This window comes from Coenobita brevimanus, chromosome 103 (genome assembly GCF_032717465.1).
Source record: "Coenobita brevimanus isolate Jiangsu-jjx chromosome 103, ASM3271746v2, whole genome shotgun sequence".
NCBI lineage: Eukaryota > Metazoa > Arthropoda > Malacostraca > Decapoda > Coenobitidae > Coenobita > Coenobita brevimanus.
In genome coordinates, this window is record NC_137056.1 from 14,641,872 (window position 1) to 14,663,029 (window position 21,158).

At 40.2% G+C, this 21,158-nt stretch overlaps 1 protein-coding gene across 1 annotated transcript in view; it reads right to left on the bottom strand.

Moving 5' to 3' along the window:
- Positions 1–21,158, bottom strand: part of LOC145415628 (uncharacterized) — a 181,227-nt gene that overhangs the window by 41,073 nt on the left and 118,996 nt on the right. The window contains exons 33-35 of the mRNA XM_080284849.1: positions 14,003–14,117; positions 12,539–12,756; positions 4,842–5,031 (exon numbers count right to left, since the gene is read on the bottom strand). Coding sequence (XP_080140975.1) covers positions 4,842–5,031; positions 12,539–12,756; positions 14,003–14,117 — 523 coding nt within the window. The remainder of the gene's footprint in view (positions 1–4,841; positions 5,032–12,538; positions 12,757–14,002; positions 14,118–21,158) is intronic.

The window sequence follows — 21,158 nt, forward strand, 5'->3', positions numbered from 1 at the left end:
TCAGGTTACAGAGATATTGTGCTCCAAAGCCTGGCCACGTCTGGAACCGAGGGCCACATTTATAGATTCACTTCACATTACCTGCCAGTCAGTATGGGTACATCAAACAAACATCTATCATCATCACACAATCTTTTTTTTTCCGAGATAAAGAAAAAAACCTCAAGCAACATGTCTATCAAATTAAATGGTTCACAGTGGTTCATTCATCATTCACGCCCCAGCATTCTGACTCCACAACACAGTCATAAACATCCACACTTGTTTCACATTTACCTATCGGCTAGAATCAACCGAGGACTATCTCACTGCTATGAAAATGCAGGTGACAGGTGCTATTATTACATTATGCAAAACTCTTCCAATTAGCTCTATTCTCTGTTAGTTCCTAGTCAAATCTCCATGACTATCAATCATTCACCATTTCTATCCACCTTGGCCTAACCTTCAAACTCCCTAGATACACCCTTTTCCCCAATTATTCACCAGCCTATCCAAGCATCATCTCTGCATGTCGATACCATATACGCAGACTCCAACTCAGGTGTCCATACTTCCTTACTCCACATCTTCATGAACATTCCTTATTCTCTCCACTCTGTCTACAGCCCGACATAATAATCCCTTAAGGGGTGGGCGTTTGTCTCCGAGTTAGTTGTTCTACGTGGGGGAGGGGGGGCACTAACCCTCCGCCGACCCACTTTTCGACACACAGGGAACATGTCTGGATTGGTTGTATGATTACAACCCAGCGTTGTAAATGGTTTCCTGGCTTACAGGAAAACATTAGGCTTGTCATTCAGTGTAAAGCCTCCTGAAAAGGAAATGAAAGCATTAAAAAATGACTGGAAAGATGGGAGAAACATGGAGAGAGTAAACCCTGTCCACACGAGCGGGCAGTGCCCGACGGGCAAACAGTGATACCAAATCACATTCCAATTCACACATTTAGAAGGTGGCTGCCGGGCACGAACGTAGATGACGTCATAAGCAGGGAAACCACTGGTAAACTATCTATAACACCCTTGCCCGTTGCAGAGGCAATGCTTGCCGTGTGGACAGCAAAACAAGTGTGCCCGTAGTGACCAATGGCCGCCAGAAACTGCTCGATCTGGTAACACTGCTATGGAAGCAAGGGATATACGCTCAGCGGACATTGCCCGCCAGGCAATGCCCCCTCGTGTGGACGGGACCTAAGGCAGACAAAAAGAATGATAAAGGTGAAGAAAGAAGTAGACAGCACTGGTAGTGAGTGGATGATGGTCGCCACCACCTGTCATTTGCACAAATATTTTCCAATAAATTTATTTCCACTAACTGTTTTCCAAAAAATTTATTTCCACTAACATTACAGTATACTGTATGTACAGTAGTAATACAGTATCAAAAATTTAGGGTTGATTTTCCTATGTTTGGATTTATACTGTACAATAGTTTTTTTTAGGGGTTATACCCCCTTATAAAGGGCCTGGGAGGGTAGTACGGCATTATATATATATAAAAAAAAAAATGCATTATCTGGTGTGGCTTTGGCTGAATTACAACAGTCTGGGGTAACTTATGTATTTACGAATTATGTTTTATACAGGATTTGAGCTGAGCTCGTACTGTCCTACATCCATATCTACTTAATCCTGTCTAGTTTTAAAGACATTGATGTTCTTTGCCTATACCACCACCTCTTCCAACCCATTTGTTATCTGTATTTTCCACAACACGAACACCTACTCCTCAAGCTGTATTCATGCCCTTGTCCTTCCATCATCCACTGCAATAAAGATCCTCTGTCCTGTCATTCCAAACCTATTACGCCTTTGTACATCATAATCAAGTCTCCCCTCTCTCTACCACAATGTCAATAATTTTTGCTTCTCTAGTCTTTCTTCATACGAAAGGTCTCTCAAACCTGGAATCATCTTTGTGGCTATCCATTGTACCTTCTCTATTTACCTTTTTTTCTCTCTCTCCATTTTTTATTTGGTGACCACATAACTGCTGAATAAAGTCTGCCTTATGACCACTAATCTCTTAATATTTCCTCATTCATACAACTAAAACCTACTTATGTTCAAGAGTACATACAGTATACCCTTCCAAAAATCCTGTTAATGGATTATACTGGTAACAAGTTATCCTGTATGATTACTCCTAAATCCTTCTCTTTTGCTATTTCTTTTTTCATTTTAACTGGTAGGTGGTGGCGACCATCATCCACTCGATGTAGTGCTGCCTACTTCTTCCTTAGCCTTTATCATTCTTTTTCTGTGCCTGCCCTCCTCTCTCCTATTTCTCCCATCTTTCCTGTCACTTCTTATTGCTTTTCTTTCCTTTACAGGTGCCTTTACATTGAGTTACAAGCCAAATGGTTTCCTGTAAGCCAAGAAACCATTTACAACGCTGGGTGGTAACCATATAACCAAACCATACGTGCTCCCTACGTGTCAACAAGTAGGTTGATGGAGGGTTAGTGCCCCTCCTCGTAAAACAAATAACTCAAAAGTCAAAAGGCCACCTTTAACGGGAGTATGGCGACTGGCAATAGAGAGATAGATAGTTTTTTCATTTTGTATTTGCATTTGGGTCTCACTGGCCTCCATTTCTAATACATGACATTTCTTAGCATTCTTCTCCATTTTTCCAGGTCTGGCTCCAGTTCCGTATTTTGTCTAAGTCAAATTTGTAACTATTTACAACAAATTTCATCTACGAGACTTTTCATAATTTTTAATCACCTGGAAACATTATTATATAGCACTGAACTTTGGGTCACTGAGCCCTGGGGCACTCTGCTGGTTGTGCTCTTCCACTGGGATACCTTATCTCCTGAAACTGTTTTTATTTGTCTTTCCAAGAAAATTTAATAGTTTTATCCATTGTAACTTTTCCATGCATCCCTCCAGCAGTTGTAAGTTTCAACATCAGTCTTTTATGTGGCACCTGTGAAAAGCCTTCCTCAGATCAAGGTAGACGATCTAACCATCTCACTCTCTTATAACAACTCTGAAGAAACTTAGCAAAAAAGTAATTGAAGATCCTTCTCTAAATCCATTTTTTTGTTTTTTTAACTTTTTTCCTTCTAGGTATTTCATCCATTTTTGTGTAACTTTTTTCAGTGTACAAACAACACTGTATGGGACAAGCCTATACTTCTGTTGGTCTTGTGTCCTTTACATACCAGAACTATACACAGTAGTATTTGCTATTTTCCAAAGTATCAGTAATTCACCTTTGTCTAGAGAACACTTGTATTCGCTCCATCAATCGGTCCGCACATACATTCAGAAACCACGTGGCCAGTTCATCTGGTCCCATTACCTTTCTCACATCTAATCCCTTCACCAAAATCAATTTTGGTTTTAACCCTTAAGTATTACCTCCAGCATTTGCGGTATTTATTTCCTCTTCAGGTTTCGAAAGGTCACCCCCAGTGACACAGACTGACTACAGTTCAACTCATCTCTTCTTCCCTCTCATGTCACCTCTCCAACTCTTAACGTTGATACTATATACTGTCCCGGATTTTCACTTTACTGTTAAATCTATTAGTTTTGGTTCTTTTTTTATATCATTACAATGGCCTTTTCATACTGCATTTCTTCATATTTTTACAGTCACTTCTTACTTATACCCATTCCAAGCCTTTCACGGTGCTGCCTCCAAAACTTGTTCCTTAATCTGCTTCTTTACTGAAGTACTTTTCTACATGTCATTAAACAACTATTTTCCATCCTTGAGAAAATCTGGGCATGCCTTTTGACCCTTTCCTTGTAAGACTTCTCTAATATTTCATATTTTTCTGAATATTTTAGTTGCTTCCAACACCAATCAAGGTCTCAAATACCTTAAAGCCTCAACATCAAGTGTGATTATACCTGTCCACCGTGTGTATTTCTCTTCTATCTCAAAAACCTCCTATGACCACATCCTCCTCTATGATCAGACTGTCACTTTTCCTTAGGACACTGGTACTTAACCTTTAAACAGTAGTGATCCCATGAGAAAACAAGGTCTAACCATTATGGCTAATCACCTTCTCTGACTCTTGTATTTTCTTTACTATGTTCGGTTTAATTTTCTGTTAGTATATGACGGATTCATAGGACTGAATGGGGAAATCTAGCAATGTAAAAAAATACTACTGTATACAAATTAATTAAATCTGTATTAATCAAAAAGTCATAAGGATTCTTAAAACCTGGTTGTGCAAATGACTGGTCTACTGTATGAGACTGGACGTGCTGGCCAGACAGTTATGTAATTTTTGTGCATTACCTTTCCTCACTTCTGAATCCTGACTCACCCCAAAGATTAGATGAACAATTACAAGGCAGTCATAAGAATTAAAATTTAAAATAAACACCTGCAGAACTCTGTGCAAAACTAGCGACTACAAGTACATGAATCTCAAGCCACCACCATCACCACCATTATACATTTGTTTATCGGACATTAGCCTATACAACCATTTTCTTCCCTTTCACATTGTGTATTGTTTTTGTACAATACCATTTTTGTGGAATGTGGGGGCACTCACCGTATTACCATTAAATGACTAAGTGACAAGTCATATCGTTTCCTGTAACCCAGGAAACCATTAATATCTCTATGCTGGGTGGTAAACATATAACTAACTGATGCCTTGTTTAGTGGATTAAGGCTTTTCAACTGAATGTGGCCCAAAAGGGTTTAGAGAGGGATGATTTTTTTTTTTTTTTTTTTAAATGCAATTTGTGGGAAGCAACTGGACAATGCCAAACTCAGTGTAGGAATGAGCAGTCAGGCCCAGGGCCCCTACGCTCCTTATCTGGAGCAAAAAAGGAAAAGAATACCAGTTGCCTTACCTCGTGCATCAATGATATTTCTTTCAGTTACGTTTGCAATCTGTGAATGAAGATCAAGGAGCGCGGTAAACAGTTGTGAAGAAGAGTTACTGAAACTTTCCACTATTCGACTCAGGTTATGAAGATCTATCCCACCTGGTCTACTGGATATGGACACGTCTCCCGCTCCAACCACAGTGTTCATAAATACCTGAAACAAGAGTTGACAAACATCATACATGCAGGTGCCCATTTACTGCCACTAATTGGCTGGAAATGCAAAATATCAAACTGCTATTTTAAAGATGACAAAGATTTAACCAGTTTTATTATACTCTGCAAAACGCAATAATTAGGCCATATTACTTTAAAAGACAAAGTATTTTTGTAAATCATGCTAGAAAGAGACCTAACAGCATGCCCAATGAACTGGACCACATTCACATTGTTCCAGCCCTCTGAATTGTGACTCCACCCCACATATGTGCTTCACATCACCTCCTGAACAGTCAGTCTATTAACTAATGTTAAAGATGTGAAACCCGGGTTGTGCACTCCATAGGAAATTATACCAACCCGCCCAGAGTCCTGTCAGTTCTCTAGCCTCTTCAGCCAGCGTAACTCTTCCTAATTTTCCATATCCACCACCTTTGACACTTACCATGCCGCCTCTGAAATTTACTTGCATATATCCTTTTCAGTACTCTATTTACACCAATCTCTCCATGACCCTACCAGTTATTTACACTTCAACTTTGGTCTAGACTTCCTTACTCCAAATCTTTTATTAATCACTCATATTAGTCAAACATATCCATATACATTCCTCAGTAACTCCATCCCCTCTGCTCTAACACCACTACAAGGTCTCATACCCGTTAACGCGTCGGCACAAACTTTGCAATCCTTTTCAGCTGCCAAAGTCAAAATCTTTTGTTTCAAATCAAGGTAATGGCACCAGCCACTTTCCCATACAATCACTTTCCACTTCCTCTGCACATTCCCTTTCTTCCCGTACTAATCTCAGAATTACTCAGTAGTTAATTACACCTCCACAACATGACACTAGTAGATCTTGAAAAGACTGCACAAATCTGCAAAACTCTTGTTCATTATTAGCAAGTAGTACAGCATCCCATCAGCGTTCATCAGATTTGAGAAATACTGCCCTTTATCATCATCCTCATCCCTCTCCATAACAAGCCATATTTAACAGCCATGGGGACATGACGCATCCTTAACTCACTCCAAGACTGATTAAACTCAACCATCCATCGAGACAAACAGGCTTCCCTACCACCATAAAAACTCATGGCCATTCAACATCTTTCCAGTCATTCTATACAGACAAAACGTTCCACTAACCCTCTCCATCTGTCATACGCTTTTTCAGATCCATTAACATCATTACTTACTTTCATTCTCTACGTTAACAGTTGTTTAAAGTGTTCTCTCCATCTGCTCACTTTTTCTCTTCTCCACTTGCAGTCTACCGTATTTACCTTTCATTCCCCTACTGTGGGAGGCAAATAACTTGTCACCTGCATTCACCTGCAGTATGATTGCCAGCATGTGCCATACCTGGCCTAACTTTGAACTTTTATGTAATTACAGTGTAGCTTAAATACAACAATACACGTCCGTTTTTGGGTATTTGCATAGTAACGTACATGGTTATACTGCACAGCTAACTACCCATGTTTTGCTGTGGAAGTGAAAAAAGGCAAGATTTTACTGGCAGAGAATCAATAATTTAACTTTTCACCAAGATAATCAGCTGGCCGTTGAAATTTTGAAAGGTCAATTTCCTCCAGACTTCTCATCTTGGCATGACCCACTACACAACTCCCTACATGCACTCGTGAATGCTCGCATATGCTCTTAAAGTAACGCCATTTGTGGATCATTACCAATCTCCCTATCCATTTCACGAGGCTCAAGTGTCAAGAACGGGCATCTTTAAATTCAAAAGACCAAGAAGGCTCACCATACCTTGTAGAAAAATGATATATATTAAAAAGTTGAGATGTGATTGGAGTGCAAGAATATTAAGTTTTCCATGGAAGGAGCCACAGACACTTTGAATAATACTATTTATTAAAAGTATGTATGAGGCGTGTAGATGGAAATGAGAACAGTAAGACATGCGAGCATCTACATACGAGTATGCAACGCAAGGGAAACCAGCATGCTGGCACCGTCCATGTGCATATCATACAGCAGTGTACTATATTTGTGCCAACGTATTAAGTGGCGCCACATGATGCAGACCACTGAAGAGTCATACTGAAGGGATACCATTCTAGTACTTCTATTTTTTTTTTTTTTTTACGTGTCCGACTTTGGGCAAAGGCTTCAGGGCCTATTTCTTGGGGTCGGATGACCAGACAGGTTGTTTACACTATTTTTCTAATAAAATTATTTTCTGTGTATTTAGCATTTATAGAGAGATTCTGTGTACTTCTTTGAGGCCATTTCATTTTTCCCCCCTGTGAAAAAAATTATATAATGTCCTATTTCCACAATTTCTATATTTTACACTATAAAGGGCCCACTGTACAAGAAAAAAATATATATCTTCTCGAGACACCTGCCTAGAAGGCATTTAATTTTTTGTTTTGTACAGCAAAAATGTTTATTTTCTCCCACGGATGGGCTGGTCACAGACAAGTCAAATTTTCATACAAGTGACAGACTTAAGCCCCTAGTTAGTTCGAGTTAAGGTCTTAACCTTAAGTCCATCCATTCCAATACCTTGTGAATTCTTTCATCCCATCAACTTCCATAGCCTACCTTTCTTTATTGCCTGACGCCTTAAGGGGCCACAGTTCATTTTTTTAATTGAAAATGAAATTATGCATCAACCTACATGACACTTTACTGGATAATAGCTATGATACCTACTTAAGCGTGTAGGAAGTTTCAGGACGATACATGAAAAAAAAATATATATTCTGTAAAATCTTATTATATTTAACCAACTTTCACTGACTACTGCTCCCAAGTGAGTAAACATATCTGTCAAAAAATACCAGTGATTAAATTAATCATTTACAAATAAAGCTCGGAGTAGTATAATTTCTTGTAAATTGATGCATAATTTCATTTTCAGCCAAAAACATGAAGTGTCCCCTTAATCCCGTAAGGGATGGCCACAGACAATTCATGTCGCCCTCTTCCCTGCCATTACACTGCCCTCACCCCAACTCTCACTCCCCTTTCATACACCTCTCCACTCCATCCCTCCATCTCCTCCTCCCTCCCCCTTCCTCCACCTTACTCACGTTCAATTTCCTCTCGAGATTCTCACTCTCCATCCTCTCCACATGGCCAAACCACATCCATGTTTTTCTCCTCATGCTTTCCATCACACACACATCCTCATCACAATACTCCTTCATTTTTGCCTCATTTGCCAGTCTGTCTCTCCATGTAACTTCACATGCTCTTCTCAGATAACTCATTTCCGTTGCTCTCACTCGATCTGTGTTCATCCAACAAGGTCCTAGCTTCTCTTCCATACATAAGCGTTGGTATCACAATAACTTGCAGCGACTTTTTTACTTCCCTGCTCACTTCATTATTTCTTATCACTGCTTTCAGAGAACCAGCAACCTTTCTTAGTTGCTGTACCCTTTCAAGCACTTCATTCTCTAAACTTTCGTCTTTATTCATCACACAACTCAAGTACTGTACCTGTATGCACTCATTTTCCATTTCCTCACCTAGCCCCACTGCATTCAGCGACTTCATTTCTCTGTAAGATCACTAATTTACTCCTCCCTGTAATCACGCCATTTCTTACACATACTCCTAAACTCATTCACCAAGAATTGCTGCTCCTAATTTTCATTTAATACAATATCATCTGCAGACAACAGAACAGGAAGTTTCCAAACACAGCCCTCCCTCACTGGGGCCCTTCCAACATCCACTGCCCTGCCTAGTGTATCTTCTATCATACCATCTAAAAACAGACAACAATCATGGAGGCATGACATCCCTGTATCACTCAAACATTCAAAGGGAAATTCACCCACTTCACCACCCACACGCACTGCATCCCTAGCGCCCTCATTCATACTCTTTACGGAATTCAAAAGCTTCCAATTTATTTCACATTTTTAATATTTTCCACACTCCTTCTCTGTCCACTCTGTCATGTTCTCTCCAAATCCATGAAGGCCAAAACTTCTTTCCTCTCTAGAAACTTTTCCACTAAACATTTTAGGATGAATATCTGATCTACACATCCTCATCCCTTCCTAAAACTTTCCTGTTCTTCAACTAATTCCTCGGTTATTTCTCTATCAATCTGTATCACCATATCCTTTTCCTATTACACTATGAAGACAAATGCCCCTATAATTACCACACATTCTTTTTCTCCTTTTCCTTTGTACAGGGGAATAATTATACCTGGCTCCCAATCTTCCAGGACTCTACCTTCCTCCCAGGCTAATCTGCATATCTGTTATATCCACCAATCTTTGTCAACCGAACCACCACCACCCCCTCGAAACTCATACAACATCCTACTAACATATCTATACCCATTCTTTCCCTCCAGATAGTTACATCCATTCTCTCGGCCTATCCACTCTCAACCTCATACATTACCCAAGACCCATTTTCACTGCTTACTCTCCACACATCCTGGTTTGGAGTTTCCTCTTCCTTTCATTAATGAGAGTGCTTAATACCTGGTAGCACTAGCCACCCTCCTTTCATACCTCAACTTTTTCTATATATTTTTTTTTTTTATTCACTAGCAATGAAGGCATCTCAAAAACAGTAACTTTTACTTTCAGACCAGACAACTTGTAAACATGGAGAAAAATGAACTGCAAGACATCTCACAGACCCTATTCATTATCAGGAAACAACCATCTGCACATACTTGACAACAAATTAATCAACCATTACCAGTCACACCCTACTTTCAACATTTCTTGCTTTAATTTCTTCACCTCATTTATATACTACATATAAACTGAACATTTACACAGCACATGGGTGCTACCATCCACCCTGGGAGGCACTGCCATGAGAAGTGTGGCCACAAGCTTTGTAATTAGACACACAAATATCAATCTTAGGCATTAACATTCAGCCACAGGTTCACTCAGTTGGAGATTTTTTCAGAGAGACTATACACAAAATCTGATTCCAGTCAGACTCATTGTTACAGGTCTTCTTATACATCTGTCTTTATTCCCCAACAGCTTCCAGCAACTGTTGGGCGGTAATTTGTTGGTTTTGGCACTGTTTAGCTTCCAGTCCATAGAAAGCATTAGCTGTACAGTGACAAACTTCACTTCAGCGATTCTTCATGAGGACGCATTGAGTCATTTTTATGTATACAGTATATGGATGCATGTATATATAAACTTAACACTTATCACTCCATACTGAACCATTCAGACCTCCATTCACTTTTACACATGCCTTACTATCACAAAGAATCACTATGGAATACAGCACTAACCTCAACGTTATATATCTAGAAAACGCATACAAAGTAAACAGAGGGTTTACGGAAGGCTTTGCATATGTATGGTGTACACTGAAACTTAATGCTGTAAAAGTTTTTATGACTATTAAAGCTTGTATGAAATAATATGTTGCTGTAAGTAGTTGTCTAAGTAGGCAGTTTATCATCAGTGTTTGAGAAGACAGCTGTGATCTTCCTATGGCTGTTCAACATTTATATGGATGGTGTCAAAAAGGAAAAGCTCAAGTGATGGAGAGGGAAATGAGAATAGTAATGAAAGATGAAGAGTGAAGCATTTCAGATCTGACTTAGGCAGATGCTGAGTTGTTGGCTAATAGTAAATATAAATACTGTATGCATGATGATGTGCTTTGAGAATAAATGTAGAAAAAATGTAGACAAGTGATGCTAGTTTAAACAACTGACTCCAAAATGTGATGTTACAGTGAAAGGGGAAAGACTAACTGAAAACAGTTTCAGTACTTTGATACAATGAAAAGAGAAATTGACAATGGTTGTGGAAAGCAGAATGGCACAGGGAAATTAAGTGGCTGGTGTTCTGAACGCCTTGATATGAAAAAGATGTCGGAACACGGCAGCTTGCTGCAAAACTACTGCATGAATGCGCGTCCTATAATGACAAGGTTAAAAGATTTAGATGCGGCATGAAAATGAAATAGTCAAATGACAGAGCGGTGGAGATTGAATTCATGATAAACTGGAGAAGTGCGGAGATTTGACAAGAAATACAGTACAGTAACGTGTTTCGTTACAGATGTGGAGAATGGAAGTCCAAGGATAATGCTGAGGCAAACATTCCTAGATCGAGTCGTCATGGAGAGAATGGACATCAGTAAGATCGTGAAAAGTGTAAAAATGATTTTGAAGTCGGGAAGATGCATGGCAGACCACAGTGGTGGTGGATAGATATGGTGACTTGTGAGAAGAAGTGTGGAGGCTGAGAAATGTAGGAAGTTAATATGGGACTGAACTAGTTGGACGAATTTTGTAGAGCTGTGTGTGGGCATGAGACACTTATGTCCCCATGGCTATTCAGTATACACAGTATATAGATGGAGTTATGAGGGAAAAAAAAAAGTAATCTAGATGGCATCGGTAATGAATGACGAATGGAGTACCTCAAAACAGATGTACGCAGATTAAGCGGTGAATCTTACAAAGAGCAAGAGCTTAGCTGATTGGTACAAGAGCTTAGTGATGTCTGAGCATCATGCCTTGAAAGTTAATGTAGAAAAGAGCATAGTGGTGGCTGTTGAGAAGGTGACTCCCTGCATGATGTCGCAGTGAACAGATGACATGATTTGGTGAGATTTAGCACTGTATCCGGAAGTATCGTATCATCCATATCGTTTATAAAAGCTCCAACGTGCTTGTATGATTCGAGCTTGGTCACCTAATGGAGGTTCTCCACGCTGCTTGATCTTTAGCAGCCTCCCTATTCAGTCCCTTCTCCCGAGGTCATGCTCTCTGACCTTGTCGCAGGTCTTTTTGGTCTCCTCCTCGCAACCCTGTTTTCAACGTTCACACCTCTCACCTTCCACACCGAATTGTTATCTTCCAACCTCTCGACATGGCCAGACCATCTCAATCACCCCTTTCTCACCACAATGCCAATACATTAAAGACCCATCCTTCCCCTCAACCCTTCAAATGCACTTCTAGCCCCCCCCCCCTCTCCACAGCCTCGTTTTCAAGGACTCACTACACATCCATTTAATTATTGTCATTTCTGTACATCTGAGCCTTCATATATTCTCTTCCTTTAATGACCAGGTCTCACCATCATATAGCATTACCCTCCGAACAAATGCCACATAAAAGCATCCTTTAACACTTCGGAAGATCCTTGTCAATACTGGAAGACAACAGGTCCCTGAACTCCCTCCCACCACTCCTTACCCTAGCCACAGAACCACCTCCAGCACATATGTCCCCTAAATAACAAAACCCCTCCACACACTCAGTAAAACACTCCAGCAAGATCAATCCTTTCATGCCTGCCAATATCTACATGAATATCAGGTTTATTTCGTAGCCTAAGTTTAATAAAAATAAATCTCTTACGCACCCACTTATCACAAACACTGCACAAAACAGAGTTAGTTCCCACACTCAAGTTAATAAGCGATCTACTTACCTAGCTACATGACAATATAATTTCAAATAAATTACAGAAAATAATCCCACTTAGCACTGTACTTACAACTGACACATTAACAACAGCATTCTGGTCTCTCCTCAGCACAGTTTTGTTCAGTGCCAATATATCGACTCCGTTGACAATCCGAGTGTCCACTGACCCCCTGACAGTCAAACCCCCACTGTAAGACTTATGGCCAGTGATCACTTGCTTCTGTTGTCCAGACCGCAACACCAAGTCTGATATTCTCACATCATTTACAGCATCAACTTCCAAGTCACCTGTTGGGAAAACAAATAAGTACCAGTTCTTCACACTGAATCCATTCACTCCAGTGATTTTCATTTTATGAATGCTATCTCCAGACAATTTTTAATCTACTTTCTGAAAATTCTCCCCGTACTAAAAGGGTTAAAGAAGAGTAAAAATCAGTTTGAAAAGTATTTTGTTAACTATAAATAATCTGATAATGGCAGGATTAAAAAACTGAACGAGGTTAATTCTCCTATCAAGTAAAAAACAATGGCATAAAGACTACTACTATCAGAAAAAATATCGCATCTCACCTTTCCTACCTCTGTCCCTATCACCTAACATTCCTAAGCTGTTATAGGTTAGTTATCTAACATTCCAAATCTGAAAAGTTAGGTATACTGTATTTCTCTTGCTACTGATAGAGATGTGAGAGAGTAACCGACATGCCCTGAATTAGAAATAAAGCAGATATAATGAATAGTAAGCAACTTTGATCCCTGACTATACAGTGTAATGTAAATACATCAGCCTCTGGATATTTAACTTTGGACAAGACAGAACTCCATTCAGATATTTTCCCGACTGTATCTGAAAAACTAATCCTCCAGTCTGACATGTCCTTTAATCTTTTTTCATGCCTGAAGTTTCATTATAAATGCATAATCAAACTGGATCAAAGATTTCAAATTCATTCAGCCATATAGATTTCTGATTAAACCTGTATCATTATGTAAGAAACACTTCTGAGCCATGCAGCTTCTTCAGGCTGAGATTCAAGACCTCTTCCACTATAAACACCACAAACTCTAATACTGTTTAGCAAAGTTATTCTTATAGTACCCATATCTGATCTATCATATGAGAGACCAAAGACAGCTGAAAATATTTTCATTTGAGGGAACCTAACAACTTGACAACTGATCAAGTTGGCTGTGAATGTAGTGTTTGCCAGGCGAGTTAATATGGTGAAATTTTAAAATTAAATACTAGTCGACATACAACAGCTTCTCCCAATATATACTTTCACTGTCAGCATACTACTACATTATAACTAAATGCGTTTCGACAATGTTAATTGTCCTAATAGCAATATATTTGTCATATCTAGGCAACAGGCAATGTACACAAGGCTGATGGAAAAAATACAGTTGCATACCATAAAACAAATCTGACAAAGATCATTATTATGAGTTCTATAAGAATCTCAAAATCATGTACAAAATTAATGACATTTCGGTGTACAATACTATGACCACATTAAGAGTCACCTACCCAAAATTCTTATAGATTCGAAAACACAAGATCCATGTATGGTCTGTGGGCGGCTGAGTGACACCCGCGATGAGAAAACTTTGTTCAGGTCCACAGTGTCCACCAGCCCCCCCACCTGTTGACATCAATGGGTTACAGCAATTTATTAACCTGTATAAATAACATTTGGCAACTGTAGGATAATGAATACATTCAGTGTGCATCATTGAAACTTTTCAATGTAAAATATGCATTCATTTCGAAAGATTCGTGTGATCATTTTCCATTTACGATGGGTTATGACCATATCACCAAAATAATGTTTAGTGAACCCTATTATGGTGCCCCTATTAAATGGATGGAGAGACTAGTGTTGTCCATCCGGGAACCAAAACTCCACACTTTCAGAGCCTCGCTGTGGCCTGACAGATTACCGTAATATCATGGTAGTGCAACAGAGGAATTAGTTGGAGAAGAACGGAGGCTTTAGGAAGGGAAGAGGTTGTGTAGATCAGATATTCATTCTTAGATCTTTTGTGGAGAAGTTTCTAGAGAAGGGAAAAGTTGTATGTTGCCTTCATGGATTTGGAGAAAGCTTATGACAGGGTAGATAGACAAGGATTGTGGAAAATATTAAGAATATATGGAGCAGATGGGAAGTTGTTGAATGCTGTGAAGAGTATGTATGATGGTGCAAAGGCTGCAGTGCGTGTGGATGGTGAACTGAGTGAATTTTTCTCTTTGAAGGTTGAGTTGAAACAGGGATGTGTCATGTCTCCATGGTTGTTCAATCTGTACATGGATAGCGTAATAAAAGAGATACAAAGTAGGGCAGTTGATGGAGTGGCCCTAGTGAGAGAGGGTAATGTTTGGAAACTAACTGTACTGCTTGCAGACGATACTGTGTTAAGTGAAGACGAAGGGGAGCTGCAAGGTTTGGTGGATGAGTTTGGGAGAGAGTAAGAAACTGAATCTAAAGGTGAATGTAGGGAAGAGTAAAGTGATGGTCTTTGAGAGAGGTGAAGTCAGTGAACGTACAGTGAGGTTGGAAGGTGAGGAAATGGAAAATGTATGTTTAAGTACTTGGGGAGTGTGATGAGTAAGAATGGAAGTACTGGAGGGTGAAGTGCTTGAAAGGGTACAACGAGGAAGAAAGGTTGCTGGTTCCTTGAAAGCAGTGATAAACAGGAAGTGAGCATAGAAGTGAAAAATTTACTACATGACAGTGTTGTGATACCAACTCTAACGTTTGGAAGTGAAGCTTGGACGTTGTTGGAAGGACAAGTCAAGAGTGAGAGCAGTGGAAATGGGTTATTTAAGAGGAGCCTATGAAGTCACACGGAGCGACAAACTGACAAATGAGGATATAAAGGAGAGTTGTGGTGTAGATGTGGATGTGATAGGAAACGTTAGGAGGAACACACTGAGGTGGTTTGGCCATGTGGAGAGGATGGAGGGTGAGAGACTGACGAGGAGAGTTTATGTGAGTGAAGTAGAGGGGGGTGAAAGGAATGGGAAGGCCGAGGATGAGATGGAGAGATGGAGTGGTGAGGTATATGGGAAAGGGGGGTGTGAGTTGGGAGCAGGGCAGTGAAATGGCGAGGGACAGGGCGACGTGGAGGCGATTTGTTTGTGGCCACCCCGTATGGGATTAAGGTGTCTAGCAATAGAGAGAGAGAGATAAAGAGTAACAGAGGTCACTGATGCTATACAACAAGAGTAAAAGCATAACAGTGTGGCGCTGTCTACTGCAAGGAAACCCTCACTATACTCAGTTTTTTTTTTTATCGAGGCGAAGATGCACTTGACAGATTGGTGATTATTGGCTGATTGCAACATTACTTCATAATCAAGCATTATTAACCGACAACAAATATTTGAGGGGGAAATTTGGGTTAGTAAATATGTTTTTGACATGTTGCATTCAGCCAATCATCACTGCATGGGATGGCCCTACAGGGGCGGTTGCTTGCCCTGCGCTTGATAAGTCTGCTTGGCCAGACAGACCAAGGTTGCCCAACAACAGCAGCAACAACAACCACTACCTTTTAAAAACAAAAATGGCCATGCATCCTCAGCATATTGTGCATGCTGGGATAACACCGCCAGCCAATGTCCCGAAAACAATCACGTCAAATAGCTGATATTCTAGCAATAGCTAATTAGCAAGAAAGTGGTCTGGTCAGATATAGCCTCTTGAGAAGCTTGTATCATTTTTTAGCTAACAACCACGTTCAGGCCACAGTCATGACATTCAAGACCTTTTTGTCAATGTACCTTCAATCAGGTCAATTTTGGTTTGCAAGTCGTGCGTCCAAGTCCAAAGTTCAACTAGGTCTCTCCACACCACTTAATGTTCAAGTGTAAGAGCAATTCTGGACCATTAGGGTACTTTAAGATCATAAATGCTACTTCAAGACCCATCAGGTCCATTACATCTATTTTGGCCTAGCCAGGTCATTCTAAACCCTCTCAAAAAATATTCGGAACCCCTTGCTCTGATACACTTCGCAACGATCACTGTTACGGACGGCGAGAATACGTGGTGTGGTTGGTATCCCCGTACCTCTCTCACTGGATTTCATCAGCAGCAGACGAACTGACACCAGCAACACAAGACAAGGGATATCAACAACGCAATGTAATTCAGGAGTTGATTCCGAATGCTTCGTGTGGTGTGGCATAATGTATCGTGCCGTAAGGGTGCCGAAAATGTTTTATGGCCTGTACATCAGGATGAAAATTCAGGTCGATTCAAGCCATATTAAGCCTGTTCATTGCAAGTCAGTGCCTTTCATTTCAGCAATGGCCTATTATAATTATCATCGTTAGGGATGTAGATGTCATTACGATTCCGCCATTTGTATTGCTCGTGTCGTTTATACAGTCTGCAACAGGCTTTTATTAATGAGAAAGTTTGAGGACACAGTCACATCAGTGCTAATTTACCCGTGATTTGCGTAGCACAATGCCGTTAAATTTGGAGATGCAGATTTGCATCATGCTCAATCTAATGAACTGTGTAGGGACAACGTTCCAGAATAAGTGGCACTAGCACGGTATAGGGAATGGAGGGAATCAGTCTGCAGCGGTCTTCCGAGCGCTGAGGTGCCGCCCTTTAAATTGGAGTGCTAGCTGTCATTTGGCATCAGAACTCTCCAATTAAATTACTAGTGAGTGACTAGTGATGGGATAATGTCCTATAATATGCACATTATATGGAATGTGCAGAAATGAGATTTACATTATGTTTGACTGCCGACCAATACCATACTCTGTGCCACGGTAGGGAGGTTGCTATCCATACAGAAGTGATTTGGATAAAATAAGAAAAATATTGGCCACTCTGTGCGTTGAAGTATATTGTAAATCTCCAATTAAATATTAGCATGGAAGAGTTTTGTGTAGCAGACGGAAATTTTGGAAATCACAGCCAGCGTGAGCAAAGGAGATAAACCTATCTTTACACTGCTCGGACACCCACTTTTTTAATTACAATATCTCCGTTCTGTTCTACAATGAGCTGTACTTCATATACCTAATTACGAATTTCGGTATTATCAGTTAGAAATGGCTATTATACATCAAAGCCACTTCACTCAGCAACTTGTCAACATGCGTGTGAATCAGATCACCCTATAAAAGAGGAGAGTTTTAGTTTTAGCTGTTAGTTGGAGTTTTACGGACCTGCCTCCTATGGAAAGTAATTTCTTCAGGCAGTACGAAAACCCGAAACTGGCTACTAGTCATCGGTACCAGTATTGTGTTTTTTGTGTTACTGCATTATTATTAAATTTTATTATACGTATAAATTTATTGGTGTATTTAATTAATGATATGGTATTTTGTGGGTGTGTTTTTCTGTGCTGCTGACTTTAGTAAATATTTTCTCTCATCGTAATTTTAAATATTTCTGCACTGTCACTTGGCCTGATGATGGAACGAGTTGTTCCAAAATGTAAATAAAGATGTGGATTGTAACCTTGGTTCGCTTATCCATAATGAGACCGATTTCAACCCCAACATGAGTCAGCTTTTGTCACCTAACGATGGCGATCCACACTGCTAGATCTCTGGCAGGCTCCTTAATCAGTCAGTTATCCCTCAAGTCACATTATGACCTCATCCCAGGCCTTTCTTCGGTCTGCTTCTCGCAACCCTTTCCCTGACATTCACGCTTCTCACTGTCCTCATGTAACCGTCATCCCCCATCCTCACAAAATATCCAAAACATCTCAGTCTACCCCTCCTCATCACAACACCAATACACTCCAGTTCCATCCTCCTCCTCCCTCTTCAATCACACTTCTACCTCCCCCTTCCCCCCGAGGCCTTGGATTCAAGGACTCACTACACATCCATCTAATCAATACCATTTCTGTACGTTTGAGCCTAAGAATATCCTCTTCCTTTATTGCCCCAGGTCTCCCTACCATACAGGATTACACATGCTGCATAGAAAGATCCCTTACCATGGAGGAGAGCCCTCTCATGTTACAGAAGGAAACTGCTCCCTGAACTTTCTTCAACCACTCTATCCCAGCCCCACCTCCGGCACACAAAATGTCTCCCAAAAACAAAACTCCTCCACACTCTCTAAAGACTCTCCAGCAAGATCAATCCTTTCACGTCAAACAACTTTTACGTGCTCTCTCCGATACAGCGCGCACAAAAAAATCAGCATTATTTTGCAGTCTGCCTCTAATACCACCACATATCTTAAGTATCCACTTAACACAAACACTGCACATACTTGTGGCAAACTTCACATGACAAAACTCCCGCTGCTTTGACATTACCGCCACTAGCCCTAGATATCGTCACTTTTGTTCCGTCCACATTTACTCTCAAATCTTTGTGCCTCATTCAGTCTCCATTTCCTAAATCTTTCCTCCACCTCCTTTTCAATCTCTGCAATCATTACCAAGTCATCAGCACACACCTCCCATGGAAGTCCATTTCTGAAGTCACCTGACAGCTTCAAGCACAAAGCCAAAATAATATGGGGCTCAACACTGACCCCTGATGTATGCCACCATTCACAGAAAACTTGTCACTCAAATCTTCATTCCCTCTCAACTGGGTGCGAGCACCCCCACATAAAAACCACTAACCAGCCACTCCTCGATCCCTAGCTTTCTTACTGCCCACATCACCCTCCCCCTAAGGACTTGCCAAAGGCCTTCTCCATATCATGAAAAACAAAGTATGGTTCCTTTTTTTTCCGGCATATCTTTCTTGAAGTTCTCCGACAGTGAATATGACATCAGTGGTCCCTTTGTCTGGTACAAGCCCAAGCTGCATCTCATCAATATTGATTCTCCATTAACTTCATTATCTGGTTCAAAAGTTTTATGCCTCTGTAATTTCCTCTTCCCTTTGTACACATTTACAACCATACTTTAGCCAGTCATCTGGGACAACACACTCAATCAAATTTATCAGTTTCTAGACCCTCTTAACAAAACTAAAAGAATGAGATATGCTAAGCGTCTTATTCACAAGAACAAACATTGTTCGGAATGGTTCACCGATTTCAGTATTTACAGAATACCAGTAAGAATGCTGGCTCACAAAGTGTTATGAAAAATATGCGAGAAAAAGGTCATCTGGCTCACGACAGAGTGGCAGAATCACTGTAAAGATTGCTGATCCAGTCCATCAGTCTTTTTACAGGTCATTATTAGGGTATTAGGCAAAAAAGTTAAATTTGTTGGCCCTGAACCAATTAAATTTACTCCTTTGTTGCTTACTTTGCTTATTGCGGTAGTTGGGTGGACCAATCTTGGAGGTTTGACTTCACACTCAAAACATTTCCCATGCATTTTTATCTTAAAAATCAAAGGTCTCAAACTACTAGTATTCTCATTTCCGTTTGTTGCATCGCACTCATACGTAATAATACTTTCTTTCCGTACCAGATTCATGCATATCCAGGTACTGTACATCAATCAGCAGCCATACAGGAAGAGAAGGAAGTTAGTGCTACTTCAAAGTTTTGACTTTGCTCATTAAAATGGTATTTATTTATTGCCCTATCATATTTGCGAGGCATCCACTGAAAATTATGCCTATGCAACATCTCAAGTCATCAGTTTCATTGGTACGACTTAAGCGTTTGAAAAAAAAAAAAAAAAAAAAAAAAAAAGTTACAAAAACTAGAAAGTGCTCAGAGTGCAGACCTTCCCTAGTGCCACTGCCATTAAAAAGGATCCGAATTCTGATCCATGGATTTAGGATCCGGATCCGGATCCGGATCCATATCCAAATTCAATCAATTATTTTCATGGTCCAATGCCCACCTTTCCGCAGTTTCACTGAAATTCATTTGAACTTTTGGAGATATTGTCCGGGATACCAAGGATCCGGATCCGTCACAAAATTTTATCATTTCTTCCTTGGCCCATGGCCCACCCTTCCACAAAATTTCATCCAAATCTATTCATAACTTGAGTAATCCCGGATTCGAATCCATGGATATACTGTAGTATCCGGATCCGCCACAAAAAAAAATTCTTTCTTGGACTATGGAGCACCTTTACACAAAATTTCTTTGAAAATCATTGAGAATTTCTGGAGACACTGTGCGGGATACTCCGGATCCGGATCTGGACCAAAATTTAAATTTCTTCCCTGACCCATGGACCGCCCGCCCACCCACAAAATTCCATCAATAAACGTTCATAACTTCTTGAGTTATCCTGCTAATAGAGACACAGACAGACAAACCAACGCGGGGTAATAACCTCCTTCGAGGAGATAAAAAGTTCTGAAAATGATTTCTGGGCGAGCATCAGTGCATCAAGCACCCAACAGAACTGTGTTGCGACACTACGCTATTCCACTACTCCCTAAAGGTCATTTACATTCAAACGGTCAGATTAATTCATTCAATGCCTTGTAAAGTAATATCCTACATGGCAGTGTACTTGTGTCAGTTTTATTTTCAACCTTTAGTATATGTTCCCTCGTGTACAATCCTCATCATAAAGGCGTAATCTCATGTCAGCGGCTTTTCAACTCAAGTCTGAACTACAGCTTTGGAATGAAAACACTGCATCAGGCAAATATGAATTCAAAGTGTACTTTTGAGTCCACGTTTTGAAACCTAACATCCAAGTATGATCTTAAATTTTTGTCACGCAGTACATTGGAAACTTGCCACCAGAAGTTGGAA